General features: G+C 41.4%; 1 protein-coding gene across 8 annotated transcripts in view; it reads left to right on the top strand.

The window, feature by feature from the left end:
* Positions 1-25,577, top strand: part of EXTL3 (exostosin like glycosyltransferase 3) — a 162,981-nt gene that overhangs the window by 107,603 nt on the left and 29,801 nt on the right. For 4 of the 8 annotated variants that reach the window (XM_075556456.1, XM_075556455.1, XM_075556453.1 and 1 more), the window contains exons 2-4: positions 8,832-9,026; positions 16,084-16,172; positions 18,320-20,950. In XM_075556456.1, the coding sequence (XP_075412571.1) occupies positions 18,803-20,950 (2,148 nt within the window). In that variant the 5' untranslated portion in view covers positions 8,832-9,026; positions 16,084-16,172; positions 18,320-18,802. Of the gene's footprint in view, positions 1-8,831; positions 9,027-14,783; positions 14,860-16,083; positions 16,173-18,319; positions 20,951-25,577 lie in introns of all 8 variants that reach the window. The other 4 variants (XM_075556460.1, XM_075556459.1, XM_075556457.1 and 1 more) reach the window with 2 other exon arrangements.

The raw sequence follows: 25,577 nt of genomic DNA, 5'->3' as shown, positions 1-25,577 counted from the left end.
ATTTTACTTCCATGTGATATCAATGCTATTGTTCTACAGTTTGAGCATTTTGTTGGACCACTTTTTTCTTTGGAATGGGTTCAAATATGGATTTCTTCCAATTAGTTGACCAAGTAGCTGTTTTATATATTTCCTGACATAAACCAGTGAGTGCTTCCAGTGTTTCAGTGACTTGTTGAAACTTCTCGTGGGTGTTCCATTAATTCTTGAGCCTAGTTTTTGGCTAATACTTTCAGGGCAGCTTTATCTTCTTCCTTCATTACCATTGGTTCTTGCTCATATGCAAGAAATGGGTGAACGTTGACTAGTTCTTTTCGGTACAGTGTTCTTTTGATGCTTACTTCACTATTCAATATTTTGCCTATAGAACCTTTCAGTATTGCAACTTGAGGGTTGAATTAAAAAAATCTATCGGGCACTTGTACAACTCTTATCACAATCCATACATCCATCCATTGTGTCAAGCACATTTGTACATCTGTTGCCATCATCCCTCTCAAACATTTTCCTTCTACTTAAGTCCTTGGTGTCAGCTTCTCATTTCCCCCCTCCCTCCCTTCTCCCCCTCCCTCATGAACCCTTGATAATTTATAAAGTATTATTTTGTCATGTTTTACACTGTCCGATGCCTCCTTTCACCCACTTTTCTGTTGTCCATTCCCCAGGGAGGGGTTTTTATATAGATCCTTGTACTTGTTTCCCCCTTTCTACCCCATCTTCCCTCTACCCTCCTGGTATCTCGACTCTCACCCCTGGTCCTGAGGGATTCATCTGTCCTAGATTCCCTGTGTTTCCAGTTCTTATCTGTACCAGTGTGCATCCTCTGATCTAGCCGGATTTGTAAGATAGAATTGGGATCATGCTATTGGGGGTGGGGAGGGGGGAGGAAGCATTTAAGAACTAGAGGAAACTTGTATGTTTCATCGTTGCTACACTGCAGCCTAACTGGATCATCATCTCCCCACGACTCTTTTGTAAGGGGATGTCCAATAGTCTACAGATGGCTTTTGGGTCCCCACTCTGCACTCCTCTTCATTCACAATGATACAATTTTTTTTGTTCTTTGATGCCTTATACCTTATCCCATCAACACCTCATGATCACACAGGCTAGTGTGCTTCTTCCATGTGGGCTTTGTTGCTTCTCAGCTAGATGGCTGCTTGTTTACCTTGAATTCTTTAAGACCCCAGATCCTATATCTCTTGATAGCCGACACTATCAGCTTTCTTCACCACATTTGCTTATGTACCTGTTTGTCTTCAGTGATCGTGTCGGGAAGGTGAGCATCATGGAATGCCAGTTTAATACAACAAAGTGTTCTTGTGTTGAGGGAGTACTTGAGTGGAGGCCCAATGTCCATCTGTTATCTTAATACTAAACCTATAAATATATGCACATAGATCTATTTCCCCATCATCATATATAAATATATTTACATAAGTACGTGCCTGTATTTAGACCTCTATAAATACCCTTTGCCTCCTAGTTCTTTCCTCTATTGAGATTTGAATTTTTTATACTGAATGTGTTCTCTAACTCTGGGTCTTTGCACGTTTCATTATAATATTTGGCTTTGTCTTCTTGAGCTTCCCTGTGAAATTTTCTGTTCAGTTTTTTCTGTATTGTTCCAATTTTAGTATATGTGCTGCTGAAGCGAGCACCTGTTCAGTTTTTTTACTTCATCATTCCTTCCATTTGCCTTAGCTACTCTACAGTTAAAGAACAAATTTCAGAGTCTCTCTTGACATCCACTTTGATACCTTCTTTCTTTCCTTTTAGATCACCTTTAACATTCTTCATGTATGATGTTCTTAATGTCCTCCCACAGCTCATCAGGTCTTCTCTCAATAGGGTTTAATGGATCTAATCTGTTCTTGAGATGGTCTTGAAATTCAGGTGAGATATACTTAATGCTGTATTCTGGCTCTTATGGACTTGTTCTAGTAGTCATCAGTTTCAACCTGAACTTACATGTGAGCAGTTGCTAGTCTGTGGCACAGTCAGCCTCTGGCCTGGTTGAGCTGCTAAGATTGGGCTCAATTGTCTCTGTTTGTCAATGTGTTGTCAGTTTGATTTATGTGTATGCAATCTGGGGAAGTCAACGAGTATAGTCACCATTTGTATTACTGAGAAAAGGTGTGTGCTGTGAACAAGTCGTTGGTCTTTGCACCATTCTATCATTTGATCTCTAGTTTGTTTCTTTCACCAAGATCACATTTTCCCACTACTGTACCTTCCTCTTTGTTTTAAATGTTTGCATTGCAATCACCAATAATTATCATTGCATCTTCATTGCATATATGATCAGTTTTCTACCAAAGGTTTTGGTAGAGGTCTTTAATTTCTGCATCACTAGCTTTAGTGGTTAATGTCTTTCCTGGCACAGTAAAGCATTTACTTTTCTGATTCAAGTGACCAGTAGTAGTCCACGAATGCCCAGGATAGCTATTTTTATGTGTTCCAGTTCAACGTGTGACCAGTCCAGTTTTCCTATAGTCATACCGCGTGCATTCCAACTTCTGGTTGATAGTAGATTTTTGCAGCTGTTCTCATTTTGAGTTGTGTCCCATCAGCAAGTGAAAGTCCCGAAGACTTTACTCCCACAGGCGTTCTGGTTGACTCTACTTTGAGAAGGCAGCGCTTCCTCAGGCATATTTTGAGTGCCTTCCTGCCAGAGAGGCCCATCTTCTGGCACTCTCAATGTTCCGCTATTTATTAGTCCTTCAGTATCTGACAGTGTTTCAGTGCTGTCCAGAAGGTTTCAGTGGCTAGCCACTGTGTCACTCGGCTCCTCTTGATGGTTCACTCACTGCCACCCAGCCAATGCCTGGGTAGAACTGCCCCCTTGCCCCTTTGAGTTTCCAAGGCTACAGATCTTTATGGGAGTAGAATGCCCTGTCTTTCTCCCATCAGATGGTTAAGAGGGGGTAAAGAAGATTAAAAGCTTGACTAACTCAGTGGAAAACAAGAAAGGGGGTGGAAGCTTAGAAACAGGAAGATGAATTACATAGAGATAAGATTACTGGAAGCAAATCTTAACATAATAAAACACGTGGAGTACACATCCTGGTTGAAAAGAAAAAAATTGCTTGGTTTGATTTAAAACCAAACACAAATGAGATATCACTCTAAAACATTTAATACACATACCTCAAGTATGAGAATATGGAAAATTTGTAAGAAAAATAAACGGAACAAGTAAAGGTAGCCAAATGTAAGTAGTCCCTGGCTTATGATGAGGATCCATTCGGAGTACTCCATTATAGTTTGGTTCTAAGGTGAATATCTCATTTTCAAAATCCCCTCGCCAAGTGCATTAGAAAGTGAATTGGTGCAAATACAAAAACCAAATTTGGCATCAAGTCTATGTTGACTCACACAACACCCTGTGGGTCTTGGAGACTGTAACTTACAAGAGTAGAAAGCCCAGTCTTTCTCATATGAAGTTGCTGGTGGTTTTGAACTGCCGACCCTGTGGATTGCAAACCTCTACACCACCAGGGCTCCAATGCAGATATAGTTAGGTTAAATTTAACGTCTTATCATTGGTTTACCCTTTTAACCCACTTTTAATTCTAGTTTTTATTATTTTCTGCTTTCGTTTGGATTGAGATTTTTCTGCTTTGTTGTTGTGGGGGGAGGTTTGTATGATTCTCTTTCGGTGAAATCTAGGATCGTTAAATCTATAGAGACTATAACAAGTTAGGTTCTTAGGGTTATTGTAGGGGAGGTTGGGGAACAATAGAGAGCTAATAGTAATGAGTACAAAAGTGAAGAAAACGTTAAAAATTGTTGACGAATGCTCAACTCTGAAGTATATTCCAACCATTGCAAGTATATGGTACGTGAATTATTGTCATTAAAAAATCTGACTTTGGGGGATAGAAATATTCTATACTGAATTAGAGTTTAAATTTTGACTCCCTGGTTTGCAAAAGGCTGTGGGAAGCAGTGACAGTCCAAGTTAATGTACAGAATCCCTACGGATATTAAGCCTCCATTGAATGCTTTCTGCTCATTAAACCAGGATGTAGGATAGTCTTGCCCCCAGACAGACAGAATCTCTTGGATTGCCTCCACCCCTGCCTGGCCAGCCCAGGAAGGGACAGTCTCTCAGGGGCTTTCGTAGGTGTGTCCTCGATGGAGGTCCTCATTCTGAGGACAGTACCAGGGTTGCAGAGTCTCACCAAACCTTTGGAGGCCATTTTAACTTTGTGTTAATGACCTCCCTCCTCCAGATGATGTACCTGTCTTTGTGTTTGTCTGTTTCAGGGGACAGAGGAGACCAAGCTTGGTGTTTGTGTTTGTTATTAGTCTCTTTCCAGACTTAATAAATGTTCTCTTTAAGTTATATTTGAGATGGGATATCTGTTATACTCTAAAACAGAGCTAATATTAAAATTTTAACAAAATTCCAGTGGACATCCTTTCACATCACAAGCTTATGGGAATATGGCCTCCCCTAAAACACAGTTTTAGATGGATCAATGATTTTAAAGCATCAGGAAGACCTCGAAGATAAGCCAATAAGGGAAGATTGTTAACTTGCTGAATTTCAGAAACCAGTGGAAGAACACGGCAAATACTGTTGATGTTGGGATCTCACATGGCTCAGGATTTTACATTTTAATTGAACTACTACTTGGTCTCAGCTTGAAGGGTTGCACCTTGATCAACTAATTCAAAGAACTAATTTTTTTCCATCATTCTTGAAAGCAAGACTGAAGCTTTGTTAGGGTACAGAAGAGACCTCATTTAGAATATAATTTAAAGAGAACATTTATTAAGATTTAAAAGAGACAGAGACGATAGAGAGTTCACAGTGGAGACTTGAGATAAATAGGATATGGCCAGAGGCATGGGAAACTCACAAAATCATGATTGGTAGCACATCAGTACAGCACAAGTACAGGTGGGACTGTAGAAGTAGGCGTGAGACCGTGATCGGGACACACATATCATTAATATAGAAGGGCTTACAAGATAGGTCCAAGGAATTCCAACTAAGGCAGGCAGGGCCAAACTTTTAGGGTGTGACTCATGACTTTGCAACCCCTATACTGTCCCTAGAATGGTGACCTCCATCAAGGACATGCCTATGCAAGCCCCCCTAAGAGATTGTTTCTCCCTGGGATAGCCTGAGGGCAAGATTTTCTACATCCTTGGTTAATGAGCAGAAGGCATTCAATGGAGTCGTAATCTCTAGGGATTCTGCTTATGGATTTTGGGCTGTCACTGCCTTTCACAACCTTTTGCAAACCAGGGTGTCAGAATTTAAGCTCTAGTGCAAAGCTTGTTAATGCTATTTTTTGGCATGAGTTATGAGTCTTACTATTTTTCAATGTGATGAAGAGACTAGTGGATTTCAAGGGGATCTGCTGAAATAGTTAAATTCAAGACAGGTCAGTTTGGAAAGCTGTGGCAATAGTTCTTCTGGGATCACCAAGGGACTGATGATTAAGGAGATTTACCATGAAGATGCTGTAAGAAAATTAGACTTCATTGGTGAGGAAAAGTCCAAGAAAGCCATGTTGAGGGATTCCTTTTCCATCAAGACAGTGTATTTGGTTCTTCTTCAGGGGGGTAGCAAGGAGAATTTCCTTGGGAAAACTTACATCATCATCTAGCCTACAAGCTAGATGGTGCCCCTTTAACCTTTTTATTCCTAGAACTCAAGGGACATTTAAAGAGAACACAATTTGAATCCCTTTAGGATATCCAAACTGCTACTTTGATGTGTGTAAATAGAAATGTGTAGAATTCTCCCAGAAAGCTTTAGAGTGACAGAGACACCACCTTTTGAAGCAAATAGGCCTGGATGGGACAATATATTAAGAAACAGTTTTAAAATTAGGAATTTTTGTATAATAAGGGTGTCTATGTGAAGACAGACGTGTGTGTAAGCAAATGTGGTGAAGAAAGCTGATGGTGCCCGGCTATCAAAAAGATATAGCATCTGGGGTCTTAAAGGCTTGAAGGCAAATAAGCGGCCATCTAGCTCAGAAGCAACAAAGCCCACAGAGAAGAAGCACACGGCCTAAGCGAATACAAGGTGTTGAATGGACCATGTAGCAGATACAAAGGAACAAAAACAATCATTGTGTGATCACCTTCCTCACATAATTGCTGAAGACGAAAGTGTGCATAAGCAAGTGTGGTGAAGAAGGCTGATGGTGCCCGGCTACTGAGAGATATAGCGTCTGGGGACTTAAAGGCTTGAAAGCAAACAAGCGGCCATCTAGCCCAGAAGCAACCGAGCCCACACAGAAGCAGCACACCAACATAGGTGACCATGAAGGACAGAGGAGACCAGGTCTCCAACAACAAAGGTGGAGTGGTGGTGAGAATCACATCACCGTGAAAGAGGGGGAGTGCATGATGGGGACCCAATGCCCACCTGTAGACAGCTGGACACCCCTTCCAGAGGGGTAGTGAGGAGGAGATGGGCCACTCAGGGTTCAGTGTAGCAACAATGAAACTCAAAACCTTCCTCTAGTTCCTGAACGCTTCCTCCCCTCCCAATCATCATGACCCCAATTCTACCTTGCCTTGTGGACCTGGTTATACCAGAGGATGTACAGCGGTGCAGTGGGGATCTGGAGGCACAGGGAATCTAGGACAGACGAATCCCTCAACACCAGCGGTGGGAGTGGCGACACCAGGAGGGAAGGGCGTGTAGAAAGGTAGAACCGATCTCGGAGATCTATGTGTAACCTCCTCTCTGGGAGATGGGCAATGGGGAGGCGGGTGAGGGGAGACGCCGGGGAGTGTAAGATAAGATATAATAATTATTTATAAACTATCAAGGGACCAGGGATGGGATCGGGGAGGGAGGGGGATGGGGGGAAAAAAAGGGAAACTGAGCTGATTCCAGGAACCCAAGCTGAAGGTGAATCATGAGAGTGACGAGTGCAACGAATGTATAAGGGTGCTTTGCTCAATTGATGTATGTACAGATTGTGATAAGAGCCTTATGAGCCTCAATAAAAAGATTAAAAAAACTGATATAATCAGTAATTGCCCTTTTAAAAAAATAAGGGAGTCTGATTTTGTAGTGATATTTTTTACATCAGACTCTATACAATTGAGTTGACTCCGACTCATAGCCACCGTCTAGGACAGGATAGAACCGCCCCTGTGGGTTTCTGAGACTGTAACTCTTTATGGGAAGAGAAAGCCTCATCTTTTTCCAGTGGAGCAGCTTCTGATTTTGAATGGCTGCCCTTACGCTTAGCTCAGATAAGTGACCCGCTACACCACCAGGGCTCCTTGCATAAATTTATAGATATAGTTTGATGCAGACATATAAGGGGGTACCCCCCCAAAAAACCAAATTCTTTTTCAAAGCTATGTATTTTTAAAAAATCTTTTTATTGGGGCTCATAAGGCTCTTATCACAATCTGTACATACATCAATTGAGCAAAGCACCCTTATACATTCGTTGCACTCGTCACTCATAATTCAACTTCCACTTGGGTTCCTGGAATCAGCTCGGTTTCCCTTTTTTTCCCCCCATCCCCCTCCCTCCCCAATCCTACCCCTGGTCCCTTGATAGTTTATAAATAATTATTATATCTTATCTTACACTCCCCGGCGTCTCCCCTCACCCGCCTCCCCATTGCCCATCTCCCAGAGAGGAGGTTACACATAGATCTCCGAGATCGGTTCTACCTTTCTACACGCCCTTCCCTCCTGGTGTCGCCACTCCCACCGCTGGTGTTGAGGGGTTCGTCTGTCCTAGATTCCCCCCACTGCACCGCTGTACATCCTCTGGTATAACCAGGTCCGCAAGGCAAGGTATGTATTTTTTTTAACGAAACAACTTTATCACCTTCAAAGGACTTTCCATTACACTTACTACATTTGTCAAATCTGCTATTCCATTCTTGCTAGATGTGTGTAACAGGAAACAATATTAACCAGAATATACTTTAAGGTAAAAAAGTATATATAGGGAGGAGGATCTCTACATAATTATATTATTTTGCTGACAGAAAAGTTACACCCTCTCTTGGGAAAGTGATATTTACTGCAGTCTTTATGATATCAATAACCTTAATATTAATCATAAAATGAAAATTTTCAAAGATGCATGGAAATTTGTATACTTAAGAGAAAAAATGGGGGGGCAGACAACAGAAAAGTGGATGAAGGGAGACATCGGTCAGTGTAAGACATGAAAAATATAATTTATAAATTATCAAGGGTTCATAAGGGAGGGAGGGAGGGAAGAAGAATGAGGAGCAGATAGCAAGGAGGGCTCAAGTAGAAAGAAAGTGTTTTGAGAATGATGATGGCAACAAATGTACAAATGTGCTTGACACGATGGATATATGTATGGATTGTGATAAGAGTTGTACGAGCCCCCATTAAAATGATTTAAAAAGTAAAAAATGGCACTAGATCCACAGTTGGCTCAGATCTTGGAATTAGCAGATAGATTTAATTCCTATAAAGAAACTACAGAAATAGAGGAAAGATGGGAAAAATTGAATCGAGGGGAGAATTTCAATAGAGAAATGAAATCTCTTTTTTTAAAAAGGGGGAACTAGTAGACATTGTAAACCCAAAACTAATCCCACTACCATTAAGTCTTGGAAAAATAACATAGTCCCATCAGGCTCTGCTTTTCACCATTATAAATAAGTAAATTAAAATAAATCATGAAGGGAATCACTGACGGGTCTCTGCCAGAAAGTACCACGGTTAGAAATAGGCTGCTGTACCTGGAAATTGGAGTATAGTTATACACCACCTTTTGTAAGTTGAGTTTATGCCATTTTGCTCTTACCAAAGATCTACATTAATCCCTGTTTTCCAAAACTGACAGAAATTGGAAGAGGATTTTTTTGATCTTCTGGAGAAGGCAAATGTGTGACACTAGGCTTGAGCATTTATGTTGAATTGAAACAATCCTTGAAGAATCTGCATGCCCCCTGAGCAGCTGCGCTCCTGCCCCTGGAACCACACTGGACATCTCAGCATCACACTGAGAGCGTGGACTTCAGTCTGTGAATACTATATGGTACAGTGTTTTTTGGTATAATTTAGTAGATTATTTTGTGGACTGGAAACACGAAAAAAAAATTTTCCCATGTAAATTAATGGTTAATTGTTTATATGAATTTAGACTTTTTGGCTTATGAAAGTCATTAAAGGAATGCTGTACTTTCAGGCAATGGAGGAAATTTGTATCAAAGACTTCACCACATAAAGGATGAGGAGTCAACTAGAGAAAAGCCCAGGAAGAGCATTTCAGATCAAAAGAACAGTAATTACAAAGGCTGAGAGGCAGGAAATAGTTGATGTAGTTAAAGAACCAAAAGGAGGTCAGTGTAGCTAATTTTGCAGGAGCTTAGGGGAAGGAACAATAGTGGCAAATGAGATTAGAGAGCTCATTAGGAGTTAGTTATGAAGGGCCTGCAGGACAGTGGGAATCCAGTGACTTTATTTTTTTACTCTTTATTGCGAATTTGGGTGAAGGTTCACAGAGTGTTTCATCAGGTTTACATTCAAAGATTCTTAGCCATTTTGTTTCATCTCTGATTGCAGTCCTGTCAATGTAACATCATCTATTCATTAATCTTCCATTGATCCCGCCTCCTTTCCTAACCTTCTGAACATTGCTTCCCCCCCCCCCCCCCCACCTCCTGGGTAAATGCTCCCTTCATCCCAAATGGACAATTCTTCTGAGGTGAGTTCAGTTCCTGAAGAGTAACCAAGTTCTAGTCTTGGTGGTTGCACCAGATTCTATTCAACCAGCATGTATCCTTTCATCATGTCGAGTTCCACATTTTTCTCCCCCTCCCCCCATATGCTCCACCACATCCAAGCATAGTTTTGCAGCAAAAGTAAATGATGTTATTTGGTGCCATTGAGTTGCTTCCGACTTGTTGCCATCCTATATACAACAGAGCGATGAGCTACCTGGTTTGAGGCTATCTTCACAGTTATTGCTATTTCAGCGTATTGTTGCAGCCACTGTCAGTTAATCTCTTCGAGGGTTTTCTCTGACCCTCTACTTTACCATGCGTGATGTCCCTTTCCAGGGACTGGCCTCTCCTAATAACATTTCCAAAGTCCATGAAGCAAAGTCTTGCTATCTTCGCTTCTAAGGAGCATTTTGGCTATAATTCATCCAAGACAGGTTAGTTTTGTTCTGGTAGTTTCAGTGTTTTTTGCCAGCAAAATAATGCAAAGGCACTTCTGTAGCCTTCCGTATTCATCGTCCAGCTTTCACATTCATAGGACGTCATTCAAAATTCCATGGCTTGAGTCAGGGGCACCTTGGCCCTCCGTGGCATCTTCAGTAGCTTAAAGAAATGACACCGCATGCAGCAACTTCTTCCCCATTCTTTAACCCTTTCTAATCTTTGTCCTTGGGTAAATGGTGCTCCTTTGATCCCAAATATGTTAATATCCTCTGTCAAACGTTTGAGTGTGTGTGTGTGTGTGTGTGTGTGTGTGTGAGAGAGAGAGAGAGAGAGAGAGAGAGAACGCCCTTTTCCTCCTACATCTGCTCAGCCTGCTCGTCTCATTACACTGTTCAGTGTTCATGCAGCGGGACTTCGTTCCCTTAACTCCTGCCCTCTTCTCATTGTCCTCCTTTGCCAACGCCCTCTTTCTGCAGAGGGGCTCTCCCTCATCCCAGTCGTGAAAGCTCCTTGACCTGCTCTTCATGTGGAAGTTCTTGACCCGCGCGATTCCTTGTATTTACTTTGTAGTTGTTTCCATTGTTAATTAACATCTCTGGTTATTTTTAATCTTGGAGGTTTGTTTTATTTTGGATACTGTTATATCTAGGCTGACTTCAGGGAGGGATCATCATGTATATTAATCTCAGATTGTTGTTTTCCAATGTTGACTCGCTGTCTAAAGAACTGCCTTAATCTTCTTTATATGGTTCGTCTGGTTTTTATGAATTCCTTAAATTTCAGTTTCTCTGGTAAAGTCCTAATTTTGCCATTGTATGTACAGTTTTAATGAGTATATAATTCTTGATTGGCCGTTGTTTCAGTTTTATATATGCTATCCCACAGCCTTGTCTGCATGGTAGTTTTTGCAAGAAACCAAAGCTTATCTTATTGGTTCTTTGTAGATAACTTTTCCTTTTTTCCAGAATTGCTCTTGGAATTTTTACCTTTCCTTGGTTTTGGGAAGTTTGCTTATGTTATATCTTGGTGATTTTCTTTTGAGTTTTATCCTCTTGGAAGCTTGTTGGATGCGGATCTTTTTGTTTCATGATGTTAATGACGTTTTCTTCTAACAACTCATCAACAGTTTTCTGTGCACTTGCTTCTCTTCCTTTTCTGCAATTACAGTCACATGTAATATATTCTTGTGCCCCATGGGTTAATTTTTTAGCCTTTCTTTGAATTTTGATTTTTGTTTTTTTTAATGTTCCTCCAGCAGTGTTTCTGAAAGTTGGTGTTATCGCCCTCTCAGGGATGCTGGAACAATCCAGGAAGGCTACAAAACTAGATACTTTTATTTTATCCTAGATTATGGGCTATTGTACAAAGATTTTTAATTGCCAGGAGGTGCTGAGTAATTTTTTTTAATGAAAAGGAAACAGTAAGCAAATAAATTTGGGGACTTACGCTTTCAACTCACTGCCAGTGAATTGATGCCGACTCATAGTGACCCTATAGGACAGAATAGAACTTCTCTTGTGTCTTTCTGAGGCTGTAAACCTTTATAGGAGGCGAAAGCCACAGCCTGCTGTGGAGTGGCTCCTGGTTTTGAACTGCTGACCTTCTGGTTAGCACCCCAATGTGTAACCACCACACTGTGCTCTAGCAGATTAATTTAAAAACAATTTGTATTCAAGCTCACTAATTCAGCCTTCTATTTATTAAATTTAACTCTTGTCCTTTTAATATGTTATCTAGTTCTGAAATTTGAGCATTAATCTTTTGGATTTTTGATTTCTATGGTTTCAAATGTTCTTCATTTATTATAGTTGGGTTATTTTTTTTTAGGTCAAACCAGCATACATTTATTGAACACCTGCTTACTATGTGTCAGGTACAGTTGTAGTTCAGTTCCTACTTTTCACACACACACCCCTCCACCATTTTATTGGAGTTAATATGGATACCATATTGTTCTATATATCAGTAGCATTAAGCAATATTGTACAATTACTACCTCAGTCAGTTTCAAAATATTCTCTTCCTCTTGAACTCCTTGACATCAGCTCCCTTTTACTGCCCCCTTCCCAATCTGTATCCCTCCCCTCCTCGAAATCCTTATTCTACTTGCTGTCTCTGTAGGTTCACCGATCCTGGATTTCATGTACTGAAAAACATATAGCAAAAATCAAGAGTTACCCCCAACGACAAAATACAACTGAGATAAACCCCAGTATGAACAACAACAACAATAACCCACAGAAAATGTTGAAAGCCAGATCAGGCCCAACGTGCATCAGAGTGGGGATCAACTGACTAGGCTGGTTGGTTAGTTAAGTCAGGTTTCTCATTCTGATCTCCCGTATTCATCTCTCCAGTGCACTCTGTTTGGTAACCAGTTTCTTCTCATCCCTCTATTGTGGATAGAGGGAAGTCATTGGAGGCTTAGTTCCTAGGTAGATCTCACAAATGTTTCTTGGGCTTCACTGTCATCCATAGCCTTCTGCAAACCAGAATTTCACACTTTGGGCTCTGATACTATTCACTCCTTCAATTTAAGAGTATATGATTTACAATCCTTCGATCAGTGATGTTGGTGTGCTTCTTCCATTTGGTCTTAGTTGACATCTTACTTAGATGAGTTAGTTTATTCCTGTAGAACGTTTTTCTAAAGCTTTGTCTGTGTTTGCTTTGATTTTGCTTGCAGCATTCCTGATCTTGCTCAATCTATTGAAAGAACCTAACTACCATTCATTTGTGTTACTTACCAAGTAGGCCTACTGTCAGTTCTTCAAAAGGTCTTTTGATTCTGTGTTTCGTTGCTTGTCTGAACCCCCTTGTCTGGTTTCTTTGTCTGAACTGAAATTTTTGTCTCCGAAACATTGTCTTGGTGTTGTATTTGTATTGGTGAGTATATGTTTGTGTGTGCATGTCCATTCACTACCTATCTCCTGGTGGATGTGAATAAAAGTGTGCCTTCTTTGTTTGTTGTTTGTGTAGCACAGTTGAGAGTGGGTTTGGTTGATGCTGTCTGGGTAGACTAGAGAAACAAATTCATGGACACAATATGTGTATAAGAAAGAGATTTATATACAAGAGCAATTAACCATTGAGAAAACAGCCCAGCCCAGTCCACATCAACTCCATAAGTCCAATATTAGCCCATATTTCCTATATCAATATATAAAGCCCTCTTCAGACTCATGAAACACATGCAGTGACGCCAAATGCAGAAGATCACAGACCAGTGAGTGGGAAGTCTTTGGATCCAGTGTCATTGGAAACATCTCAGCATTGTCAGGGGTCTCTCTGTGGCTTCTCTGGCTTCCGAGGTCTGCTTGCGTCTATGTGGCTTGCCTTCTGCAATATGTCCCAGGGAGTAGCAGAGAGAGTTATCTTCCGCCTCCAAGGAGGAAGTACCAGATTTCCCAGAATTCGCAGGAGAAGGCCATGCCCACACAAAAGTCTCATTGGCTATTTCCAGATTGAGAGCCTAGACTCCACCCCTACACTCCTAATCCTTTAATTGACCCCAGATTAGGTGACTACCATACTATCTGCTGTCTATTGTTTATCAGGTGGTACAGGAGTGCAGAGTGACCCTCCCCCAGAATGTGGGACTGCAGGAGGTGTGAGTGGTACTGCATGCATTCTCTGGCCACGCAAGTCGCCTGTGGGTGGGACAAGAAAATTTTAAAGAGAGGAAAAAAAGGAAAAACAAGCAATCATTTTTTAAAAAGAAAGAACAAGCCAGAGAAAGCAGATAGACAACAGCAAGGGGGGAAAAAAAGATTAAATAGAAAGAAAAAGGAAAATAAAAATAATGCAAGAGATAAAAGAAAAAATATAACTAGCAACACTAGGCAAAACTAAGACAGACGGGAAAGAAATAGAAGAAAGGCAAAAGGAAACAAGGTAAACGGGAAAGTGGGGTGGGGGAGGTGTAGAAAAAGCAAGAAAAAATTGTGGAAGTTCGAGCACCAGTATGTGTCAATACCCTTTGCCTGCCAAGGGGCTCATAAAGGAGGTATGATGGATGGAACACCCATTCCAGGTGGAATTCCAGCAGGCCTTTGTATCTTCTAGAGCCAGGTGAGGGCACCTGGTCTGGTCTGGAAGTAGATGGTGCTGGCTTAGATGGTGGCAGAGAGGTCAGGGTGCTTATTTCTGGAGGGCAGGATGGTTGGCTATGGAAGTGATTCTTGCTGGTTCAGGAACCTGGTACTGCATGTTATGTTCGTCTGATGAGTTAGAGTTCGTCCAGTGCAGTTCATCTATTGCATCCTAGGCCTGATCAACCTTAGGTAGACCAGGGACTGTGCAGGGTGGTAGCTCTTGGCCACTGGTGGATGAGGATAAGGGCTGGCCATGCTCTTGGCAACAAGAGGGTAATGAGGACAGGGCAGGGTGCTCTACCTTTCTCATTGGTAGCCACTGGTGCGACATCAGTCTTCATAGAATTCTGCTTGCAAACGTGCGAGATGGTAGAGCAGTGTTAGGCTAGCCAACAGTTTTCCCTCTGTCACCTTTTGCTACATTTGTTTACCTTCTCCTAATTGGTAATCAGCCACTTCTATGTCCTTTCTTATGAAGCTTAGGGTTCCAGTATTATCATCTGTTTCATTTGTTTTCTCTTGTCTTTGTTGTAGATGGCCTGTGTAGTGTGTCTTCCTACTTCTTCCTGAACCCCCCCAATAGTTTTTAGCGAGAGGAGGGAGAGACAAGGTCAGTGCATGATTCTGTTTACTGTGTGGAGACTGCACTGTTTAAATGCAACCTTAAACTTGCTGAGTTGGTTTGTACTCATGGTGAGCCTAGAGGACAGAGTAGAACTGCCTCCTGGGATTTTCTAGGCTGTAATGTTTATTGAAGCAGTGCCACATCTTGTTGAGTTTGAACTGCCAACCTCTTAGTTAGCTGCTGTGTGTTTAGCCACTGTGCTATTAAGGATTCCAGAATGAACTATAGGGGCAAGAGCAGAAGGAGCTAAGCAAGCCAGGCATGAAATGTTGTGGCAGATGGCTGAGCATTGACATGTGTATATTCTAATTGTAGTAAAAATCTCTAGAGATTATTCCTTATCAATCTTTCAGTGAGATTTAATTCTAGATCTTAGTACCCTCATTGGCATTGTTTTTCCAGAGATTGGCTTAAGAAATTGAGTTGGTTTTTGTTTTCTTTTTCTCCTTTTGTGCTTGAAAGAATTTGGCTGTTCAGGAAGGACATTTCATGCTACTGGACATAAATGGCACTTTTGCCTTATTCCAGTAAAGCACTTAATGGGAATAAATTATTTTTAACTCATTTTTTTACTTAATTGGTCTTCATTAGAATACTTGTTTCTGTTCCCAATTCTGTTCATTTATAAGTTGTTGGCACTAGCAATCTTAAATATACCTAGTCTCCACATAACTAAAAAATAATTGTTCATATTCTGTGTTTTTTTTGAGTTTTTAAGCATGAAACATTTCAACATACCAAAGCAGAGAGCATAGTATAATAATTCCTTAGTGTATACCCATCACTTATTGTCAACAACAGCTAACTTTGTTTGATCTACATCTTTGAATATGTTTATTTTGAAGAAAATGTCATCTATAAAATTTCTGTATATAACTAAAAGGTACAGATGTTTCTACATTTTAGTGTTTTATAAATAGATAACCATGTATTGGCTTGTCTCCCAGAGTCCTAATTTATGTTTTTGTCCGAATGTTTATTATGTATTCAGATCTCTTCACTTAAAAGAATGCCTGTGTTTGGATGATAAATTAGGAGTTCACCTTGTATACAGAAAAGAATCTGTTTCTTAGTAAATGGTAAATAAAAATTTTAATGGTCCCTTCAGGATTGAGTATTTTTCTTTTCTTTCTTTTTTTTTTTGGACCCCCTCTCTGGATAGAATATTTTTCTAATAGTATGTTACTTTCCTATATCCTTTTTTATCAGGAGAGTGCTTTCTGGAACTCATTATTTCAAGACCTGAGATACTGATGTCTAATGCTACCCAGTCAGAGGGAAGGGATCCAGAACATCCGGTAAGGAGGAAGGAAGGAAGGAAGGACTGGAGCAGGGTTGCTTGGATTGCACCATCTCCTTTTGAGTTCACGCCTTTCTCTCTGTGTTAAAATTTTATAATAACTAAGTACAGAGAATATTCTTTTTGGAAACAAACTGATTTGTGTATTCGAATAAAAAAGATAATGCTAATGCTTTAGAAATACTGTTCTACATTTTTTTTATATCCAATCATCTGTTATCCAAGTGTACTAAAAATATAATTGCCATGGAGCCCATTTTGACTCTTAGAGACTCTTATGGGGAAGCCTAGATCAGCCCCTTTGTGTTTCTGTGGTGATAAATCTTGACAGGAGAAAGCCTCTCCTTTCTCCCGTGGAACAGTGGTGTGCTCAAACTGCTGGCTTTGTCAATAGCAGCCCAACCTATAATCCACTCCTCTACCAGGGCTCATTTTTCAAGTATAGATTGCTTAACTTTCAGCTTTTCCAAGGTAAGTATTCAAAGACACGCCACACCCACTGCCATTGAGTTGATTCCGACTCGTAGGGACCCTCTAGGGAACATCCTCTGTGGGTCTTTTACCTTCATGGGAGTAGGAAGATGGTTGACCTTGGACCATGTAACCCACTAATCTACCAAGGATCCAAGGTAAATATTACTTTATACTTTTTTGTTTTGCTTAGGACTTAGTCAAGAGGAGCCCTGTGCCATGGTGATTTTTTTGTTGGGCTGCGACCCACAAGATCCACAGTTTTAAATCACCAACTACTCTTTGGGAGATAGATGGACTTTCAATTTCCATAAAGATTTATCTTCTCAGAAACTCACAGGGGTAGTTCTACTCTGTTGTATAATGGTCCCTAGGAATTAACATTGATTTTATAGCAGTGAGGTTCTTTTTTTAATCACTTGTCCTACTTAATCAGACCTTTTGTTAACTTTGTTTTCAACTTTTTATTTTTACTTAAAGGGAAACAATCTAGCAAGTTTTAAGTACATCCTTAGCAAAAGTAGAAACTGGAAAGAGTGATTGGCTGCCTGTGAAGTATTGTTTATTTTGTATGACCTTCTAGAGGCCCATTTGCTCTTTGTTTATATCTCATCTTTTATACGGTTAAAGGTTATTGTACACTCTAAATTCTTTCTGTTATCCTTAGACATGTTAAGTGTGTACTGAATACTTTTTGAAAGAAATGAATGATAGAACTTGGGAGTATTCTTTGGCACGGATAATTATGAATTCAATTCTAGCTTTGTTGAGTTTGAGGTCAAAACAAGTAGGAACCTTCTGTAGGCTATGATGAAGTTAAGAAAATTTGAGAAGGCTGCTTTTGGAAGAGGTGAGTAGAAAGTCTGTTTGTGGCCGCAAGTGCTGCACAGTGCGTCATTGTCTTTATCTGGATGCATTTATCTTTGCCTCCCTTTTAGAAGATTAGGGAACTGAGGCACAAGGTCTGATACCAATTCTTGCTCAAGATATAAGAAATAATGTTTCTAGGTATAGGATTCTAGCTGAAAGAAGAAATGCATGATGTTGGCTAATGAGATAAGTGGAGAGGTTAGCCTTCAGTACTTGTTTAAGTATCTGCTTGGAGTAGAACAACCCTCTAAAAACTGTTTGTCTCCTCTTTCAACTTGACCAGCACAGAAGCTGCATGTGCTACTGGATTTCATCCAAGTGTTCTCTTCAACTCTTAGTTTAGCAAATTGAATTGATCAGAGTCCTGGTTTTTTGTTTTTATTTGAATAGTTCTTAAGAAGACTTACATATTAGGAATGAATGTAACTAATGAGATTGGACAAGAAGACGTTTCTCTAAAGATGATTCCCAGAGTCAGTATTAACAAATTATTATAAACCTCTCTGTCCTCTGGTATCAGAGTTTGATCATCATTTTATAGGGCTTTAATGCTGCTTTAGACCCAGTTAAATAGGAGGATGTGCATGTTGGTCAAAATCAAGTTGATTTTGTACACCTACCCTCACCCATGGTTTATTAATCATGGGTAAAATGCCTCTGTTAGACAAAATCCACCTTGGACTTAAAATGCTCTGGGGCATGGATGCAGTCGTTTCATCTTATGGACTTAACAGATGTAGAAATGTACTGGAGGATTTGTTGAGTATAATCTCTTCAAGACTGATGCGGTTCTCTCTTTTGCAGGCCTGGTTGGTGATAACGACTGCAATTAAGAGGCCGGCATTACTACTGTTCTAACAAATCTCGGTGTAGCTGTGAATATGAACTATGCATCTTTGTTGGCCTGCAAAACCAAGGAAGCAGAGCAATGGCAGTTGAAAAAGACACTCTGATTCCACAGTGTTTCTCCTGGGTTTGGTCCTCAGAGACCTCCTCTTCTTCTCGACAGCAGTGTGGTGGTACCTTTTACTTTTTGATCAAGATTAAGGACATGTTCTTTGCTCACCAACCAGAGCTAAACATCTGCTGGGATAGAGTCAGAGACCATTTCAATTACAGCTGAGGAAAATGAAATTTCCATTTTACATGGTGCCTTGTACAGTGAGAATACTGACTCTTAAGGAAACTTTGTATGAGTGAAAAGAGGTTGCCACTTGTCCATTAGAAACTCGTGGTTATGGCGAGTGATCCAACGTGACCAGAGGGGGCACAACCACAAAGGAACTCATGACAGGCTATACCATGTTACGGAATGGGGGAGTGGGGAACGGAGGTCAAACCTGTATGTTACGGTTGTCCAACCGCATCCGACTTACATGGCTCAGTTTTACACTCGTCATCATCCTGGTGTTCTTTCCCCTCATCGCTCACTATTACCTCACCACTCTGGATGAGGCCGATGAGGCAGGCAAGCGGATTTTTGGCCCCCGCGCTGGTAATGAGCTGTGTGAGGTGAAGCACGTGCTGGATCTTTGCCGCATCCGGGAGTCTGTAAGTGAAGAGCTCTTACAGCTGGAGGCCAAGCGGCAGGAGCTGAACAGCGAAATCACCAAGCTGAATCTGAAGATTGAGGCCTGTAAGAAGAGTATTGAAAATGCCAAGCAGGACTTGCTCCAGCTCAAGAATGTCATTAGCCAGACTGAGCATTCTTACAAGGAGCTGATGGCCCAAAACCAGCCCAAACTCTCTCTGCCCATCCGGTTGCTCCCAGAGAAGGATGATGCTGGCCTTCCCCCTCCAAAGGTCATCCGGGGTTGTCGGCTGCACAACTGTTTTGATTATTCTCGTTGCCCTCTCACCTCTGGTTTCCCAGTCTATGTTTATGACAGTGACCAGTTTGCCTTTGGCAACTACCTGGATCCCTTGGTCAAGCAGTCCTTTCAGGCTACAGCACGAGCCAACATTTATGTTACAGAAAATGCCGACATAGCCTGCCTCTATGTGATACTAGTGGGAGAAATGCAGGAACCAGTAGTACTGCGACCCAGTGAACTTGAGAAACAGTTGTCTTCTCTCCCCCACTGGCGGACAGATGGACACAACCACGTCATCATCAATCTGTCACGGAAGTCGGATACACAGAATTTACTCTATAATGTCAGCACAGGCCGCGCCATGGTGGCCCAGTCCACTTTCTACGCTGCCCAGTACAGACCTGGCTTTGACTTGGTAGTATCGCCACTAGTCCATGCCATGTCAGAGCCCAACTTTATGGAAATCCCACCACAGGTGCCAGTTAAGCGGAAATATCTCTTCACCTTCCAAGGTGAGAAGATTGAATCATTGAGATCCAGCCTTCAGGAAGCGCGCTCCTTTGAAGAAGAAATGGAGGGTGACCCCCCAGCTGACTATGATGATCGTATCATCGCCACTCTAAAGGCAGTGCAGGACAGCAAGCTCGATCAGGTCCTGGTAGAATTCACCTGCAAAAACCAGCCGAAGTCCAGTCTGCCTACCGAGTGGGCACTGTGTGGGGAGCGAGAGGACCGCCTAGAGCTACTGAAGCTTTCCACCTTTGCGCTCATCATCACTCCCGGGGACCCTCACTTGGTTATTTCGTCCGGGTGTGCAACACGGCTCTTTGAAGCCCTGGAAGTTGGAGCGGTCCCAGTTGTGCTGGGGGAGCAAGTGCAGCTTCCTTACCAGGACATGCTGCAGTGGAATGAAGCAGCCCTGGTGGTGCCCAAGCCACGGGTGACCGAGGTTCACTTCCTCCTGCGAAGCCTCTCAGATAGCGATCTGCTGGCCATGCGACGGCAAGGCCGCTTTCTCTGGGAGACTTACTTCTCGACTGCTGACAGTATTTTTAATACCGTGCTGGCTATGATTAGGACTCGTGTACAGATCCCAGCTGCACCCATCCGGGAAGAGGCAGCGGCTGAGATCCCCCATCGTTCAGGCAAGGCGGCTGGAACTGACCCCAACATGGCTGACAATGGGGATCTGGACTTGGGGCCAGTAGAAACAGAGCCCCCTTATGCCTCACCCAAATACCTCCGCAATTTCACGTTGACCGTCACTGACTTCTACCGCAGCTGGAACTCGGCTCCAGGGCCTTTCCATCTTTTCCCACACACACCCTTTGACCCCGTGTTGCCCTCAGAGGCCAAATTTTTGGGCTCGGGTACTGGATTCCGGCCTATTGGCGGTGGAGCTGGGGGTTCTGGCAAGGAGTTTCAGGCTGCGCTTGGAGGCAACGTTCCACGAGAACAGTTCACTGTCGTGATGTTGACTTACGAGCGGGAGGAAGTGCTTATGAACTCCTTAGAGAGACTGAATGGGCTCCCATACCTGAACAAGGTGGTGGTGGTGTGGAATTCTCCCAAGCTACCCTCCGAGGACCTTCTGTGGCCCGACATTGGCGTCCCTATCATGGTAATAGATAAATGCGCAGTTTGTTTTACTGCATGAAGTAATCCACTCTTAATCCCCTTTCCATCTTTCTGATGTGACTTTATACTAACAGGGGAGGCAAAACAAGAATATAATATGATTTTTTTCCATGAACATTTTGAAGTCTGTTTGTGTGTGTGTGTACCTTTGTATGTGCATGTACAAATGACCTTCAGACATTTGTGAAAAATACCATTGGCGTTTTATAATTCCATGAACTTTGTGAAACCCTGGCATGTCCACACACACAGGGTAAGTCACAAGGCATTGCTACGAGGATTTCAGTTCATACATGTATCCCTTTCATTACTCCTGACATCTCTGCAAGTAGTAGGTGGCTACAGACTATTTCTTTCGGTAATTTAAGGGCTTCAAAAAGTTTATTTTTAAAATTCCATTATCTTTTTATTTCCATTCTGAAGTGCCTTTATACACGGTTAGTGTGCTTTTTAACAAGTCCCTTCAAAGCGCTGGCTTCCAAGGGGATCTGCTAGGCCCGTTTGACTGAAAGCAGAAAGTTGGCTCTCACGGTTCTGGCAGTCGCCATTAAGACTGCACAGGGATGATCTTCATGCATTTCCTGACAGACACAGGACAATCATGAGGACGTTTTAGGAAGTTTTATTTTAAGAGAATTAAAAACTGCACTGGTGAGAGAAAAGCCAGGAAAGTTGTGCCAAGGAATTTTTATTTTCAATCGTGAGAGTGCACGTGCTGGTTCCTCGAGGGTAGCAAGGACTGTCCGAGGCGACTTTCATTGAGAAACCTCATTCCCACCCGACAGCCCTGATTCTGCTCCTTTCGACTTGTTCGCACAACTTGGAGGACTTTTAAAGGGAACATGAATTGAGTGTCTTGATGCCACAGAAGTGCTGTTGGACCTGGTATAAATCGAATAGTACAGAGTTGTTCAGGGAAAGCTTAGAGAAATGGAAACACTTCCTTCAGCAGTATATTGACCTAGAGGGAGGATGCATCAATAATATATGACTTCACATTTTGATATTTTTGATTAATCAAGGTTTCTGTGGTTTTGTAGCAATACTTTTGACTTACCCTAGTGTGTGTGTGTGTGTGTATACACATACATGCATGTACACATCTATCTAAGGGGGCTTCAAAAATTTTGTGGAAAAATTGCGTCTTAATTTTCCGTGAATTTTTAAATCTTCCGTGTATGTGTGTGTGTGTTTGAGCTTGTCTAGATCGATAGATACCTTTGCCTCTAAAAATTTCAGTTTTGTTTCTATTTCTCTTGCTAGTTTTAACTTTCAGGATGCTTTCCACAGCTGAAACAGATGTTGGGCGCATGAAGTTTACTAATCCCTTTAGTTATCCTATAGATGTTTTCAATGTCTTAGCAAGATATTGATGATAACACTATGATTTTTGAAGCACCTTTGAGCCAGGAAAAATAACAAACATTATAAATGGCTACTTCTTCATTTTATATATGTGAACAGGCTTAGGCTAATTAATTTGCCCGACATTAAGGTCAGCAATGGAAGTGGTGGACGTTAGTATGTCTTATTCTAGAAGCTGCACTTTTAAGATCCCCTGAGGATCCCTGGTGGTGGCCTAGTGAATGATGAGGTGGGCTTCAGAACCTCCCTCTGCTCTGCAGGAGAAAGACGACGCTTCTACGGCTGTCAAGAGTTAGTCTCGGAAGCCCACAGGGACAGTTTTACCCTGCCCTGTATGGTTGTTAGGAGTTGAAATAGACTCAGTGGGTTTTTTTGGTTAAGGGGTTTACAAAGACGATGTGTCATTTCCCAGCCGATCGACTCATTTTGGAAGGATAGAAAGAGAGTTTAACATGTGTAAGTTGGAAATCCCTAACCACTTCTTGTAGAATCTTGAAGATTCTCCTGTCCTGGTTAGGATGCTGTATTTTATACTAAGAATAATAACCAAATATACACGATAAAACAGTTCCTAGCACTTTATCTACTTGCTGAATGAAATTTGGCAGCCTGACGCAGATCCGTTACCCTTTCTTTCCTGAGAGGTGTTAGAGTAAGTCTTAAGCAAACAGCCACTTATTGTATATACTTGAGTATAAGCCAACCCGAATAGTAGCCAAGGCACCTAATTTTACCACAAAACTACATTAAAAATGTGCTGAAAAACTGCTTATCCACGAGTATATATGGTGTTTACCTGGCAGTGTGGGTAATTCACAGAAAAAAGATCCCAAAGAATGCTATTGGCTAGGAGCTTGTGTAAAAATATTACTATAGTTTTCAGGGAAGATTGTCTAGAAGAGGAATGTTAGGGCTAGTGTAGTTTTTCAGAGATTTGTTTCACCAGAAAATGGTGTGAAATATTTTCTAAGGCAGCATAATCTGGGGGAAAAAGTGAGTTTTGGAGTGATACAGACACAGGTTTAAATAGCTGTTTTGTGAACTTTGGTAAGTTACTTTCTATGAGCTTAAAAAATCTTAAAAATTAAAAAAAATCTTAGATGATGTAAGTATGGAATCTAGAAAAGTACTTATTAATTATTTGAAACCTTTTTACCCCTTTATATCAAAGGAGATGATAGCCAATATGTGATTAAATGATGATGTGTGCATTAGAGAGCCATGGTCACAGAGTAGGAACCCTGGTGGTGAAGTGATAATGCTTTGGGGTGCTAGCCATACGGTCGGTCAGCAGTTCTAAACCACCAACCACTCTGTGGGAGAGAGAGAGACAAGGCTCACCTAAAAAGTTACTGTCTCGGAACCCACAGTGGGGTTGCTATGTGAGTCAGAATTCGCTCGATGGCAATGAGTTTAGCTTTTGGTGTGATGGTGCAGTGGTTAGATGCTTGGCTGCTAACCAGAAAACTGGCTGTTCAAACCTAGCAGCCACTCTGTGGGAGAAAGGTGTTGGCTTCCTTAAAGATTCATAGCCTTGAATCTCTATGGGGCAGTTCAACTATGTCATTATATGTTGAAATTAACTCTACTGTAGTGAGTTTGGTGGTTTTTTTTTTGAGTATTATACATATTAATGAGTTTCCACCCCTTGCTCACCCCTGGTTATAGAGTTTGAACTACCTTTGTTAAAGGATGTAAACTTCTGTGTTGTGGTTAGGTGCTGTCAAATCCATTAAGACTCTCAGCAAACCCGGTGTCCAACAAAGTGAAAGGAAGTCCTGTGCTGAACTACATGTAAACTCCTTTTCCGGATACTTAGAAAGGCTTTCTGTATTCTCTGCTCTTTCTCTTTACCTTATAGCTGCTACCACCTACTCTATTGTACAAAGTGCCTAACTACATTGGTTTATTTTTTTCCTGACTGGTGCTGATTTTTCTGTATTTTATTTTTTATTGAACCTTCAATCTGAGGGTATTCTCAGGATTTTTGAGCACATTTGTCATGTGTTAAGAAAATGTTATAAATGGGGAGGCTTTATAGACTACTAAATAATTTTTTTCCTTTCTCAATTACAATTTAATGGGTGTCATTACATTTTTAAAAGAATTTGTTTTTTCAGAGAACCATATTGTTTACATAGTAGAATAATAAAACAGCCATTCAATTTTCCTTAGTTTCTTTGAATTTTATAGAAATGTCGCGAGAGGTGCCATGCCTAGGTTAACAATGTTTGAAATTCATCGGACAATTTACCAGGACTAGTATAACTTTATTGGGAATGAGTAGTCTTCTTTGATTACGGCCATTGAAATAGGACAGTGCCTTGCTGAAATGTGCCAGAAACTTTCCCAATGGGGACCCATTCTGAATTGCTTTTGCGTACAAGAAATACAAGTTTTCTTCCCCCTCTTAGTTCTTCTAAAAAAGAATAGATTTAAGCTGGAGGTTCTCATTTTGTCTCCTAAATATTTTGACTGTTTTCTATTTAAGAAAGGCATTGTTATGGGTGGCGGTTGAAATGCCTGGCCTTTTGGGCATAGAGCCAGTACCGCTCAAGGGTCAGGCAGAGAGAGGCTCGGGATAGGGAGCCCATGGTGCAGTGGTGCATACTATCTATTAAAAGCCTCATAGCAGCTTTCCCACTCAGATACAGACTTGCCCATCCCTGGGATAGGTTCACGGGTCTTTATAAACCTTATAAGCAGGGTGGCTTTCAGGTAATCTCTTAGATTTCAGTCTTGGAGGAGATTTCAGTCTTGGAGGGAAAAGGATTTGAAGTTAGCATTTTGGCCACATGAATTAGCCCAGGAGGTTAGATGCCATGTTAGAAAATACTTGGCCATTTGTACTTCTCTTTTGCTCAGGTTCTCAAGTACATAATTGGCATAAGTGCTTGATACCGCTGAACTGTCAGTCTGATAGATAAGCCAGAGGTGGCCGAATCATGAGGAATTAACTTAGAGGTATCTAACAGGATTTGGATACTAGAATTTTCATTCTTTTCTGTTATTTCTACACGGCAAAGGGAAACAAGTATCTCATCTGGCTTCAAGTGACTGTAGTCTTTACTGCCACCATCCTTGGACATTTCTGACACAAATGCTCTGTGAAAGAGGGCTAAAACAAAAACAGAGCCCCAGCTCAAGCAGGCTAAGTGCTTGGGCGAGATGACAGTACTTGCACAGAGGAGGAATGCCACCTGTTGCCATAGGTCTGTCATCTGAATGGTGTAGGGCTGAACAGT

The sequence above is a fragment of the Tenrec ecaudatus genome, chromosome 8 (genome assembly GCF_050624435.1).
Source record: "Tenrec ecaudatus isolate mTenEca1 chromosome 8, mTenEca1.hap1, whole genome shotgun sequence".
NCBI classification, from domain to species: Eukaryota; Metazoa; Chordata; class Mammalia; order Afrosoricida; family Tenrecidae; genus Tenrec; species Tenrec ecaudatus.
The sequence above is the reverse complement of the archived record's forward strand: the minus strand, read 5'-3'. Positions and strand labels throughout refer to the sequence as shown.